The sequence below is a fragment of the Xenopus tropicalis genome, chromosome 1 (genome assembly GCF_000004195.4).
Source record: "Xenopus tropicalis strain Nigerian chromosome 1, UCB_Xtro_10.0, whole genome shotgun sequence".
Taxonomy (NCBI): Eukaryota; Metazoa; Chordata; class Amphibia; order Anura; family Pipidae; genus Xenopus; species Xenopus tropicalis.
The window spans coordinates 28982587-28997950 of NC_030677.2; the positions used below are offsets into that span (position 1 = coordinate 28982587).

Genomic DNA, 15364 nt, shown 5'->3' on the forward strand with positions numbered 1-15364 from the left:
AAATAAAAGAGATTATAATGATGAGGCTACACGGCAATTGAGTAACAATTTACATTATAAAAAGCTTAATGGTGATCCTACATTTAAATTTAAGAATGAATTGAATATCTTTTTAAATGCTGCTGTAATGGAGGGAGTAATAATGGATGAGATTTCCCAACTTATATATTTGCAGTATCCTAAAACACCCTCCATTTATTTTTTACCTAAAATCCATAAGAGTTTGGTGAACCCCCCAGGTAGACCAATTGTCTCCAATGTTGGGTCTTTATGGCAACCTCCAGCTACATTTATTTACAGGAAGTATTACCTTCTTTAGAGCCTTGTCTAATTGATACAACCGATTTTTTAAATAGATTGAACAATATAGTTATTCCATCTGGTGAATATTTTCTTTGCTCCCTAGATATAAAAGACCTTTTTACATCCATCCCACATGAGGAAGGGATAGAATATATACATAGATATCTCACTGACACTATGCTCCCTACATACAGGGTCAATTTTCTCTGTGATTTACTGGAATTGGTTTTGACTTAAAATTACTTTAAACTCAATGATGAATATTATTTGCAACTACAGGGCTGTGCTATGGGTGCCAACATGGCACCAGCCTATGCTAACATTTTTATGGACAATTTTGAAAAGGCCTATATTCTCTCTGATACCACCTTTAACATCTTTATTATATGTGGTACGTGGACGATACGTTTATTTTATGTGACTGGCACTCTGGAGAACTTATACAATTTTGTTTCCCAGCTTAATGATAAACATTCCACGATTAAATTCACCTTGGAAGTTAGTTCTACTGAAATACATTTTTTGTATGTCCTGATAAAGACATCTGATTCTACTTTTGTTACTTCTATTTATACCAAACCAACAGATAAAATTAACCTCCTGCGACCAACAAGTTTTCATACTCAGGGTCTAAGTATCTTAGTTAATGACCGCTAGGGAAGCGGTTAAATTAAATCCAAGGGCAGATGCTCTAAAGAGAAAATGAAAATCAGTTGAGAAATCCCAAAGAATTCCTTTCATTACCTCCTATGACACTAATGCCAGAGCGTGCAGGAACATTATTTGGAAACATTGGGGAATTTTAAGAACAGACTCCAGATTTGGCCACCTCTTTAAATTACCACCGGTATTTTCTTACAGAAGAGGTAATAATATAGGTGAATTAATAAAACCTAGACAAGGCTTAACACAGGCTTCTGCTATCACTTGTTCCAGAGGTACTTATCCTTGTAGAAATTGTGGCCACTGCAGTGGAATTATTTCAGGGAACTCGGTAACACATCCCCAACATGGCACTAAACACAAAATTCATGGTTTCTTTACTTGTGACAGCAGGGGTGTCATTTACCCATGTGGATTGGCATATGTCGGGCAGACCAGTAGAACTATTAAGGTTAGGCTTAATGAACATAATTCAATGAACATAAGTCAACTATATGTAATTACCATCCTCAACCTCCTAAAACTGAAAAAGGCAAAGACACAGAAAAAAATAAATGAGAAACTTTATTGGGCAAACATTTTTTTACCCATGGACACCAAGGGGCTGATTCACTAAAGGTTGATAACGCTTTTTTGCGTTAAAAAGCATGCGGTAAATAAGTACCGGTTCATCAAAGTCATTTCGCATGCGTTAATCCACATATCGCATATGCAAAAAACCACATCATCGCAAAGCGTTATTTCTAACGCATTTCGTTAATTAGCGAATAGAAATAGTACTAACGCATGATTCACAAAAGCATATGAAACGTTGCAAAATATCACATTAGTCTGTGTGAATATTAACACCTACTTGGGGCAGGTGGTACTTAAAGAAAATTGCAGTTTGTGAGCTTTTGGCAACACAACATGAAGTTTGCAGTCATATTTTTTCAAGTCTGTGTTGGCCCCAGAGTGATGCAGCCTCCAGTTTGCAGGGAAATGGGCATTTTCTGAACAGTAGTTTTCTGAAAGTAATGGTTACGTGCGTAATATTGTGCGGAATACATCGCGCCCAGCGGGAAATAACGCTTACAGCATCTTGATTATGACACGTGTCCTTTTAGTGAATTGAGTGTTAAGTCGCAAAAAATAAGAAGTGATAAAATTTTTAACGAAATATAAATAGCACTCATTTTAATCGACCTTTAGTGAATCGCCCCCAAGTGTCTCAAGTAAGATGGCAGGTGCTTGAACAGGTTGTTACCAAACAGGGGCATGATAAAAAGAAAGCATTGCTTCAGAGAGAATGCTACTGGATTTGGTTACTACAATCCCGACATCCTAAAGGTCTAAATGAGGACTTTAACATGGCCTGTTTCTTATAATGTTGTTATGAGGTCTAATATATATTTTCTTCCAAAAAAACAGTCTGCTTGAATATACGTCAGGGACAGGTTCTATTTTTCCCCTGCATGTAGGGTAAGATAATTTGTATCTATTACCTTAATGAATGTAAAATGTACCCTTTTGAGCTGCAATCTAATTAAAGCAAAAATGAAGCAATTTAAATGAAACTTTGTTACTCTGGTCAAGTTCTGGTAACATTGCTGCTCTGGACTATTTTTGTTACTACTAGTTATATTTATTGTACTTTATTTGGGATATTTCATGGTATTAACTCTTTGTGAGACACAAATTCTGATTTTTTTGTCGGATTTTTAATGATATTATTCACTTGCTTTATATTATTTTCACTGTGGGATGGGATTATGTTAAATATGTCAATTGGACTGATTATAAGATGTTACTTTCACCTGTCTGCATGCTTGACAAAGAGGCTTTTTTGCTCTGAAACGTTGAATGTTCGCAATAAACTTGCAAGGGCTTGACCTGCTTGATTTGACTTGAGTGCCAGTGGTTAATTTTTTTGTCTGGATTTTTGGGATGATGCCGATCCCTCCAGCATTTGTGCACCAAGCTTCACTTGATGCACAATTTCTTTTTCACTCCATGAAGTGGGCACTATAAGATTTTTTGTTACGGTTAAACCAAATTCTTCTTTTGTTTTACATCAAATTCTATCCCCCCTTGCCAGGGTCAGACTGGGGGGGTGCTCAGGTGCCTTCGCCGGCCGCATACACTGTACCCCCTAACCCCCTGCAGGGTCCCCCATCTGAGGTTCTCCCCTGATCGCGTGTATGTTTACCGTGTCAGGGGGGAACGATTGGCGTGGTGCAGCACAGCAAAAAGTTGTAGAATAACTCAGTAAAGTGAAGTAACTTACAGTATATCAACCAATGAGCAGACAGTATTTACTGATTCTACATTTGGTAAACCATAGCAACCTGTCAGATGCTTGCCTTTAAACAGGTGGCAAGTAAATGTAACCTATGGTTGCTATGGGTTACAAATTAGCAAACTTAAGTCCATTCATTATATAACCCCCATAGTTAGCCCAGGTGCACTAGCTCAATAAGATGCTTGCTTTACAGCTGAGGATAGTAAATGGTCAGTATACAAATAGAGGGTGAGCATCCAATTAGTGTAAGAATTCACATAAAAGCACAGCAGATTCAAAAAAGAATTTATTTTTTGAATATGTCAGTTTTGTACACTAGTTAAATTGCCATTCTATAACATCACTTTAGTGAATCTGGAGTATCAAAGTTCCATTTTTTGATGTCATTAACTCATAAATTCAGAAAGATTGTGTTTAAGGAACAGTAACATTTAAAAATGAAAGTGTATAAAAGTAATTTACAATATAATGCACTGTTGCCCTGCACTGGTACATCTGGTGTGTTTGCTACAGAAACCCTTCTCTAGTTTATATAAATAAGCTGCTGTATAGCCCAGGGGGCAGCCATTCAAGCTGGAAAAAAGGAGAAAAGGCACAGGTTGCCTAGCAGATAACGGATAAGCTCTGTAAAGTACAACAGGGCTTTATCTGTTATCTGCTATGTATCCTGTGCCTTTTCTCCTTTTTTCCATCTTGAATGACTGCCCCCTGGGCTACACAGCAGCTTATTTATATAAACTATAGTAGCAAATCTGTAGCAAACACACCAGTTTTACCAGTGCAGGGAAACAGCACATTATATTTTAAAATGGCATTCAGATGAGTTAAAATATAATTTCAAAATGCCAATGTAATAAGAAACATGTGTATGCAGAGCAGATGTCATTGATCTGAATATTAGTGGTTGAGGGGCTATGGCAGATTCGCACACACATTAGAACTTATTAACTGCAATTTATCCAAGTTACTGCTTTGTTCAAGGAAACCCCCTCCTGCTTTAAGAACTGATTTCCCAGCAGAACACACTTTATTTATGGTCACAAGTTTAATTTGGAAAGGGATGTTTTATAGCTGTAGAATGAAGTACAGTCAGTGCCGTCCTGTTGCCATTATTTCTAGGAGTGTGACTGCCCCTGAGTCCCCATTAAACAGGCTAGCACCCACTGTTTTGTTTCACTTTCATTTCTTTGTTCTCCCCATTTCCTTGTAGCAGAAATACATTCCCTTTGTACTGCTGTTCTGCATTCATTCTGCCTTGAGACGTTACAAATATCGTTCAGTGACAAAATATCACAAGGTTTTTTGTTCATTTTTGCATGAAAAAAGAAAAAAGTTAAAGATTGCACTTGAAGAATGGCACATAATCCTAGGAAAGCCAGACCATCCAAAGTCCTGATTCGCCTGTGTGATGCCTTCACTCGCACTGATGGAAACATTATTTGCCCTCTCATCAAAGCAGAAATCTCCATCCGTGTTCTCTATAAACTGCAGGAAAAGGTTTTATATAAAGCTGTTCAGGAAGCTGGCACTGGGATTGGGCTCACTGATCCAACCTTTCTGTGGAAATCAGCAGCTACTGGCAGGGAGATGGATGGCAATTTATTTGTTGAATATTCCAATTCTCAGAGATTCAACGATAACCTAAAGCAATACCGGGAAACTCTAGTACGAAACTTAAAAGAAGTCTTAAAAGTGAAAAGCATTTTGATTGATAAAGTTGAAGACACAGATGAAATAATTCCACAGCCAATAATCTCAGGTACAGTACGCTAAATTCATAATGTTTTTATATTAGCTGGATGAAAAACATAATTACTTTATAAAAGTAATTACAACATAATGCACTGGATGAAAACCATAAGCTTAGTCATTCATTTATTTGTCTTGTATCCATATAATTTAACGTTTTATGAACATTTTTTGAATAAAAGTATTTGTAGGTAAATTTTGCACACTCACAAATATGTTAGAAACATTAATCCAAAGTTACAGCATTAAAGGGGACCTGTCACCCAGACATAAAAAGCTGTATAATAAAAGCCCTTTTCAAATTAAACATGAAACCCAAAATAATTTTTTTATTACCACATCCATACCCATTATAAAAGCATTTTAAAATCCCAGCTGTCAATCATATAATGCCTGCCCCGCCTCTATGCTTTAGGCATAGAGGCGGGGCAGACAGTTACTTTCACTTTCAATTCAGAACTCCTTAGATGTTGCTGCGCCCCTCACATCCCCCTCCCTCCTCACCATGTAATTGTGTAACCAGTGCATGGACATGGGTATCAGGCCCCCCATACTGGCACAGAAACAAGATATTGGCAGGATGCAATGCCTGCTTTGATAACAGTGTCCACAAAATGGCCCCTGCCTGCTTGCTGCAATTGTGAATTCCAAGGCTGAAGAAAATAAGATTCAAATAATTTATATAGTGTAAGTAAAGTTTATTTTGCTTGCCAAACACAATAGAAAACAATTTGAAATTATTTCTTAAGGTGACAGGTCCGCTTTAAAATGATAAAGATTAGTGCACAGATTTCTGGCACAGGTTTTATGGGACCTGTTATGCAGAATACTTAGGACCTGAGGGTTTTCCATATAAGGGGTCTTTCTGTATACCTATATTCGTGATTGTCATTTCTGTTACTTGCAGCTGGTATCAAAATACCTGCTTCTTATTGCAGGTTATGTCCCACTGGAGTAAATAAAAAGAACCACAGGTGTTTTACACCTGGCATTGCTGGCTAAATTAAAGCAGATAGGTCGATATGGGTCTGTATGTGAGTGTATAGATAGGTCAGTATGGGTCTGTATGTGAGTGGATAGGTCAGTGTGGGTCTGTATGTGAGTGTATAGATAGGTCAGTGTGGGTCTGTATGTGAGTGGATAGATAGGTCAGTGTGGGTCTGTATGTGAGTGTATAGCTAGGTCAGTGTGGGTCTGTATGTGAGTGGATAGATAGGTCAGTGTGGGTCTGTATGTGAGTGTATAGCTAGGTCAGTATGGGTCTGTATGTGAGTGTATAGATAGGTCAGTATGGGTCTGTATGTGAGTGGATAGATAGGTCAGTATGGGTCTGTATGTGAGTGGATAGATAGGTCAGTATGGGTCTGTATGTGAGTGTATAGATAGTTACATAGTTACATAGTTACATAGGGTTGAAAAAAGACCATTGTCCATCAAGTTCAACCCATCCGAGTAAACCCAGCACACAACCTATACTAACCTATCTATACACTCACATACATAAACTATATATATACAACCAGTAATACTAACTGTAGATATTAGTATCACAATAGCCTTGAATATTCTGCTTGTTCAAAAACTCATCCAGGCCCCTCTTACAGGCATTAACAGAGTCTGCCATTACCACATCACTAGGAAGGGCATTCCACAGCCTCACTGCCCTCACCGTGAAAAACCACCTACGCTGCTTCAAATGGAAGCTCTGTTCCTCTAATCTATAGGGGTGACCTCTGGTGCGCTGATTGTTTTTATGGGAAAAAAGAACATCCCCCAACTGCCTATAATCCCCTCTAATGTACTTGTACAGAGTAATCATGTCCCCTCGCAAGCGCCTCTTTTCCAGAGAAAACAACCCCAACCTCGATAGTCTAACCTCATAGTTTAAATCTTCCATCCCCTTTACCAGTTTAGTTGCACGTCTCTGCACTTTCTCCAGCTCATTAATATCCTTCTTAAGGACTGGAGCCCAAAACTGCACTGCATACTCAAGGTGAGGCCTTACCAGGGACCTATAAAGAGGCAAAAATATGTTCTCATCCCTTGAGTCAATGCCTTTTTTTTATACAAGACAGCACTTTATTTGCTGTAGTAGCCACAGAATGACACTGCCTGGAATTGGACAACTTGTGATCAACAAAAACCCCTAGATCCTTCTCCATTAAGGATACCCCCAACACACTACCATTTAGTAGATAGTTTGCGTTTATATTATTTCTACCAAAGTGCATAACTTTGCACTTGTCAACATTGAACCTCATTTTCCAGTTTGCTGCCCAGTTTTCCAATTTTGTCAAATCGCTCTGCAAAGCGGCAGCATCCTTCATGGAACTTATAGTTTTGCACAATTTAGTGTCATCAGCAAAAATAGAAACAGAACTCTCTATGCCCACCTCCAGGTCATTAATAAACAAGTTAAAAAGCAAGGGACCAAGGACTGACCCCTGCGGTACTCCACTAACCACACTGGCCCAATTAGAAAATGTTCCATTTACCACCACTCTTTGTACTCTATCCTTCAGCCAGTTCTCTATCCAATTACAAATATTATGTTCTAGGCCAATATTCCTCAATTTGATCATTAACCTTCTGTGAGGTACTGTATCAAACGCTTTAGCAAAATCTAAGTAGATGACATCAACTGCCATTCCAGCATCAAGGTTCCTACTCACCTCCTCATAAAAGGCAACTAAATTAGTCTGGCAAGATCTGTTAGGCATAAAACCATGCTGGCACAAACTAATAGTATTGTGAACTGCAATGTATTCAACTATCCTATCCCTTATTACCCCTTCCAGAAGCTTTCCTACTACTGATGTCAGACTAACAGGCCTATAGTTTTCAGGCTGAGAACGAGATCCCTTTTTAAATAATGGCACCACATTAGCAATTCGCCAGTCTCTCGGCACCATGCCAAACCTCAACGAATCCTGAAAAATTATGTGAAGAGGCTTGGCAATCACAGCGCTCAGCTCATTTAATACCCTGGGATGAATCCCATCCAGTCCTGGACCTTTGTTTACCTTTACATGTTCAAGTCTCTTTTGAATTTCCTCCTGAGTGACCCACGCGTCAGTAGCTAAATTACTAGCACTGGGTATATTAAAAGGGAAGCCTTCATTATGTGGCTCCTCAGATGTATAGACAGATGAAAAATAAGAGTTTTTCTTTTTACTCCTAGCTGCAATATCCCTTTCCATCTCTATTTTAGCTTGCCTGATAGCTTTTTTGCATGCTTTATTTGCTTCCTTGTACCTGATGAAAGTTTCCGCTGTCCCAGCTAACTTGAATGCTTTAAAAGCACGTTTTTTATTACCAACCTCGACCCTAACTCTTTTATTCCGCCATAAAGGTTTTGCTTTGCGATGCCTCTTCTTGCTTACAAGGGGAATATACTGTTGTGTATACCTGCAAAGCAATGTTTTAAAGATGTTCCATAGTCAGTATAGGTCAGTATGGGTCTGTATGTGAGTGTATAGATAGGCCAGTATGGGTCTGTATGTGAGTGGATAGATAGGTCAGTGTGGGTCTGTAAGTGAGTGTATAGATAGGTCAGTGTGGGTCTGTATGTGAGTGGATAGATAGGTCAGTGTGGGTCTGTATGTGAGTGGATAGATAGGGCAGTATGGGTCTGTATGTGAGTGGATAGATAGGTCAGTGTGGGTCTGTATGTGAGTGGATAGATAGGTCAGTGTGGGTCTGTAAGTGAGTGTATAGATAGGTCAGTGTGGGTCTGTATGTGAGTGTATAGATAGGTCAGTGTGGGTCTGTATGTGAGTGGATAGATAGGTCAGTATGGGTCTGTATGTGAGTGGATAGATAGGTCAGTATGGGTCTGTAAGTGAGTGTATAGATAGGTCAGTGTGGGTCTGTAAGTGAGTGTATAGATAGGTCAGTGTGGGTCTGTATGTGAGTGTATAGATAGGTCAGTGTGGGTCTGTATGTGAGTGGATAGATAGGTCAGTGTGGGTCTGTATGTGAGTGGATAGATAGGGCAGTATGGGTCTGTATGTGAGTGGATAGATAGGTCAGTGTGGGTCTGTATGTGAGTGGATAGATAGGTCAGTGTGGGTCTGTAAGTGAGTGTATAGATAGGTCAGTGTGGGTCTGTATGTGAGTGTATAGATAGGTCAGTGTGGGTCTGTATGTGAGTGGATAGATAGGTCAGTATGGGTCTGTATGTGAGTGGATAGATAGGTCAGTGTGGGTCTGTAAGTGAGTGTATAGATAGGTCAGTGTGGGTCTGTAAGTGAGTGTATAGATAGGTCAGTGTGGGTCTGTATGTGAGTGTATAGATAGGTCAGTGTGGGTCTGTATGTGAGTGGATAGATAGGTCAGTATGGGTCTGTATGTGAGTGGATCGATAGGTCAGTATGGGTCTGTATGTGAGTGGATAGATAGGTCAGTATGGGTCTGTATGTGAGTGTATAGATTGGTAAGTATAGGTTTGTATGTGCTGGGTTTACTTGTAAGGGTTGAACTTGATGGTCTTTTTTCAACCCTATGTAACTACTATATATACTCGAGTATAAGCCGAGTTTTTGAGCACAAAAAATGTGCTCACAAAGTAACCCTCGGCTTATACTCAAGTATACCTCTCCCAACCTCCCTCCCTCCACTTGTGTCCAACTCTCGATCTGGCGACGGGTGGTTATGAGCGGACGGGGGGGTTACAAGCGTATTATATCTCCAGCGCAACTAAAAGCAATTGGTGCTGTGCGCGCACCTGCGTCCATGGGGTGAGCGCGCGTTACATCTCCAGCGCTACTTCAACTGGGCCCCCAGTTTCTGCTGTCTCTATTGGTGCTGTGCGCGCACTTGCTCATCTGCGTCCACGGGGTGAGCGCGCGTTACATCTCCAGCGCTACTTAAACCAATTGGTGCTGTGCGCGCACTCGCTGTGTTCTGACTGACTTACACTGAAGGCGGAAGTGGCGCTGCCTCCCCGCTGTACTTTGCCTTCTAGTCGCGGAATTAGGAGTTAGTCGCTTCTGACAGTCATCGCCTGTGCTTCCTAAAAGTTTCTTCTATTGCTGTGATGAACAAGTCACCTTGTGCTGTAGCTGAAATCAAATTACACAGGTACAGATAGGGCTTGATAGTCCCAGTGCTAAGCACATTTATGTTAAATGATGGAGGATGTTGGGTGCATAATGGGAAATATGCTTTTAAACCTCTGCTGTGGCAGTTAATAATAATATTGCTTTTCTCAAGGGCACATGTGTCACAATTATGGGTTGCCTGTTTTATTTAAGTCCAATGCCAGGAATCACAGTTAGCTGGAAGGTTACACAGACAAACTGATGCCAGTGACAATGGAGGATATAAATAATGATACTGAAAACTACACAGAGAAGTTTATACGGTAGCAGCATAGAAGTGTTTTGCCACTCCATTGAGTTTTATTGAAGGGAGTTCTTGTTTATTGTGCAATATATCAAGGAATGAACAAAACAAGAAGATGTTTTTGTATTTCTAACTTATAAGCTGCATAGCTTGGTTAAATATAACCTAACCTATAACTGTTAACCTAACCTATAACTGTTAACCTACTTGAAAATATCAGTTCCACCTCTGCACATCCATCTGCACAATGAGCCAGAGTAAGTAATTGGTAAAATAACTTGTTATTTACAAAAATTAAATTTGTATTAAGTCCAGCATCAAGAATTATTTTGCCCTTGTAACTACTATTGTAGTACTGTGGTGGGACTTGTACACTGGGGTCCAAGTACTTATAATAATTGATGATAATTAGTATGGCAGCTTCCTTAGCGTTCCTAAACTTGCTTTTGTCTGCTGCTGCAGCATGTTTCTTTCCCTAAAGTTATATATTTATTTATCTGTTATTTATTTGATTATTGAAACTTAGCAGTAGCGGCTGCATTTCCCACCCTAGGCTTATACTCGAGTCAATAAATTTTTCCAGTTTTCTTGGGTAAAATTAGGTACCTCGGCTTATATTCGGATCGGCTTATACTCGAGTATATATGGTATGTAAGAAAAGGCACTATGTTTGTCAATGAGCAGTAACCCATAGCAACCTACAGTATAAGACATTTGCTTTTAAACAGCTGTCGATAAAATGCTTTCTGCAGACTGGTTGCTATGGGTTACGACTCATGGACAAATTTAGAAGCAGATTTATCAAAATTTGGGATTAGCGCACACCACATAAATATTCACCCACTTTCTATTCATTCCTGTAGAATTTTTAGAAGCATATTTATCAAACAGTGAAATCTAACCTTTACCCATTGATAAATACGCTTCTAAAAATCTCATAGGAATGAATAGAAAGTGGGTGACTTTTTCTGTGGTAAGCACTCACTTTTTCATGAATCTGTTTTTTTGCATTTAGCCTTACAAATGGGCACCCCCAACAATACTACAATGCTTGCACATGATTCAGACTAGTGAGCACAAGGTACAAGGTGTGGAAAGTCTCCCTTATATCAAGCACAGTTTGATTATTTTGCTGATTAGTGGGAATATGGGGTGTAGAAAGCATGAAATTTGCAAAAATATATCAGTGTTCAAAAAAGTCATGTGTAATAGTCCAACAAAAATTTCCTTCTATATTTTGGTGTGATTATAAGATTGAACTGTTTTGAAAATGGTGGCTCTACAAAGCTTACTGTATATACTCGAGTATAAGCCGATCCGAATATAAACCGAGGTACCTAATTTTACCTAAGAAAACTAGAAAAACTTATTGACTCGAGTATAAGCCTATGGTGGGAAATGCAGCTGCTCCTGCTAAGTCTCAATAATCAAATTATTAATAAAAGGACACTCAGCGTGACCCCCTGTGAATTCTACATAAATACATATAATGTTGGCAGCTGTAGATTAAGAGCAATAATATATATTATAGTTAAGTAATATATCTCCAGAACACTTACTGTATGTATTAACAATTTAGGGAGCTGCAACATTAACAATTTCACTGCCAGCCATTTTGAACAAAGTGGAACTTCTACTGCCAGACAGTTTTTGAACATTTTGCACTTTTTCACTTTAGGGGCTTTTCCTCGGTGAAACCCAGGAAAACTGTATATCGTTTTTTTCAACACAACCTAAGCTTTGTGGAATTTTTGAGTAATTCCAATTCTGTAACAAGATATAGGCTTCTAAATGTCTAAAAAATGAAAAACATTTTTTTCCATAATATAAACACATACACCAGAAACAGAAATTATTTTATGCACGAAAATACAACTGATTTGGAAAGTCCCATGTCTCCTGAACGTGCCAATACCAAATATATATAGTTTTATGGAGATTTCTCACTTGTATAGGTCAAAAACTCCCAGCAGTACACTACTAAATTTCCAAAGCACTGCTCCAGAAAGCTGCATACTTTAGATTTCAAAGGACAAAACACTAACAGAAGGTTTATCCCAGAAAATTATACATTTTTTAGAAAGAACAGATTCTGTGGAATCCAGAATAGGTAGAACTGTTTGTCTACTCCAAACTATCAAGTCACAATGCTTTCCTAAAGTTATTTGTTTTTATCAAAATTTGTGAAATTTCTTAAAAATCGATTCAAAGCTTCCAGTCTATAGTATCTTATCTCCTACAGGTCATAAAGTAACCAGATAAAACACCCTAAATATGAACGGCAGGGGTCCACTGAACAGTTTGATGCTCAATATGTATAGGTTTAGCTAAGTATGTGGCATGTAGGGGCCCCAATGTGAACATGTATGTATGTATGTATGTATATCTTTATTTATAAAGTGTTACTTATGTACGCAGCGCTGTACAGTAGAATACATTAATACAAACAGGGGGTTAAAGATAATGGATAAATACCAAGTACAACAATAAATACAAATAAATACAAGGTACAGTTACAGTTGCAATAAGAGTCAGAAACACAAGAGGATGGAGGTCTCTGCCCCGTAGAGCTTACAATCTATATGGGAAGGGTAACTAACAGACACAAATGGGCAAATGTAAGTGCTATAGGTCACAGTGGGTGACATTACAGTATAAGTGCCAGTTCCCAGATCAGGTGCTGGGTGAGTGCTCCAAAAGGTAGTCTTTAAGTTTAGTTTTAAAAAGACTGGGGCAGGATTCTCTCCGGAGGGAATCCGGGAGGGCATTCCAAATGTAAGGGGCAGCAAGGCAGAAAGGTTTAAGGCAGGAAACAGCAGTAGTAGTGGGAGGTGCAACCAAGCGGTTGCTCTGCAAGGAACGAAGGAGTCGGCCAGGAACGTATGGAGACACAAGGGAAGAGATGTAGTGAGGGGCAGAGTAATGGAGGGCTTTGAAGGTTAAGAGAAGGAGTTTGTAAACTATTCTTTGATTAATGGGAAGCCACGATAAGGACTTTAGCAGGGGAAGGGCCTGAACTCTCCTGGATGAGAGGAGGAGAATTCTGGCAGCAGTATTTAATATAGAGTGTAGGGGGGAGAGACTGGAGTTAGGGAGGCCGGTTAGTAGCAGGTTACAGTAGTCAAGTCGGGATAGGATGAGTGCATGCATGAGCAGCTTAGCTGTTACAGTAGAAAGAAAGGGACGGATTTTGGCAATATTGCATAAGAAAAAGTGACAGGTTTTGACAGTGGTGTTAATATGGTCAGAGAAGGAGAGACTAGAGTCAAAGATCACCCCCAAACAACGCATGGAATTGACAGGGTTGACGAGGGTGCCTTCAATAGAAAAGGGGGGAGTAGGACCAGGCTTAGGCGGAAAGATCATTAGTTCAGTTTTTGTTAGGTTCAGTCTGAGGTGGCGTTGGTTCATCCAATTGGAGATGGCCAGGAGGCAGTTAGAGATTTGAGTCTCAGTTTCAACTGTTAATGAAGGGGTTGAAAAGTAAATTTGGGTATCATCAGCATACAGATGATATTTAAAGCCAAATGAATGGATAAGATCTCCCAAAGACAGCGTGTAAAGGGAGAACAACAATGGCCCAAGTACAGAGCCTTGGGGTACCCCCACATTAAGAGGGACTGGAGATGAGGTTTTGTTAGCATAGGAGACAGTGAATGAACGGTTAGAGAGGTAGGAAGAGATCCAGGATGCAGCCTGACTACAGAGACCAATCGAATGCAGAATTTGCATCAGGAGGGAGTGGTCAACCGTATCAAACGCAGCCGATAGATCTAGGAGGATTAGTACGGAAAAGTGACCATTGGCTTTGGCAACCTGAAGATCATTCATAACTCTGCACAACGCTGTCTCAGTAGAGTGCGCAGGCCAAAAGCCAGATTGCAGCGGGTCCAGTAAATTATGTGCATTAAGAAAGGTAGTGATACAGGAGAAGACAATGCGCTCTAAGATTTTGGAGGCAAGCGGTAAAAGCGAGACAGGACGGTAGTTAGAGAGACAGGACGGGTCCAGCATGGCCTTTTTAAGCATGGGCTTGACACAGGCCTGTTTGAATGAAGAGGGGAAACTTCCAGAAGACAGAGAAGAGTTGAAGATATGAGTAAGAGCCGGAGTAAGCTCAGCAGCACAGTGTTTGAGCATAGAAGAAGGCATGGGGTCTAGAGAGCAAGTGGTGAGGGGAGCCGACAAAAGAAGCCGGGAGACTTCAGAGCCAGTTACGGGACCAAATGAGCTAAGACATGCAGAAGGGGGCTGAGGAAGGAGGAGCTAGTTAGTATTATTAGAGCAGGGAATTTGATTGCGGATGGACTCCACTTTGTTCAGGAAGAAATCAGCAAAGTCCTGGGGAGAGTGCATAAAGTCAGGTGGTGGAGTCTGTGAGGGACGCAGAAGGGTATTGAATATGGAAAATAGGCGTTTTGGGTTGGATTTATTACTGTTTATGAGGGTGTTGTAGTATTCCTGTTTAGGGGCAGAGTTTAGGCAGGCCAATAGGAATTTACAGTGGATAAAGTCTGCTTGCGTATGGGATTTCCTCCACATACATTCCGCAGACCTCGCACAGGAGCGTAGGAATTTGGTCTGCACATTTAGCCAGGGGCTGGGGGGTTTGCACCCGAGTGCTAACCAGGGTATCAGGGTCAGACATCTCATTAAAGGAGGAGAGACTGGACCTGAAAGAGCAAGCTAAGGCCGGGAGATCTACGTCACGTGTGTTTCTAATTAATACAGCGGGGGAAGGAGCAGGTTGGGAAGGAGAGTGACAGACAGAAAATGTAACCAGGTGATGGTCAGAGAAGGGTAAGGGGTCACTGTTAAAATCAGAAAGGGACAGAACATCCCCCCATATGATCCATCATTTCTGTTATTTCAGCTTCTGCAAAATCAACACATTTACATCATTTTATGTAGGATAAAGCTACAAAAAGTACACTCACCCCAGAAATCCATATATTTTTGGAAAGTACACATTCCCCTGAATCTAAAATGGGTACCCATGTCTTTCTACTCCAAAGTACCAAG

General features: G+C 40.0%; 1 protein-coding gene across 2 annotated transcripts in view; it reads left to right on the forward strand.

Annotated features, from left to right (window-relative positions):
• The first annotated feature begins 4504 nt into the window (after positions 1-4504).
• The window catches only part of LOC100488482, a 127034-nt gene continuing 116174 nt past the window's right edge, over positions 4505-15364 (forward strand). The window contains exon 1 of one of the 2 annotated variants that reach the window (XM_031895348.1): positions 4505-5006. In XM_031895348.1, the coding sequence (XP_031751208.1) occupies positions 4601-5006 (406 nt within the window). In that variant the 5' untranslated portion in view covers positions 4505-4600. The remainder of the gene's footprint in view (positions 5007-15364) is intronic. The other variant, XM_031895347.1, reaches the window with a different exon arrangement.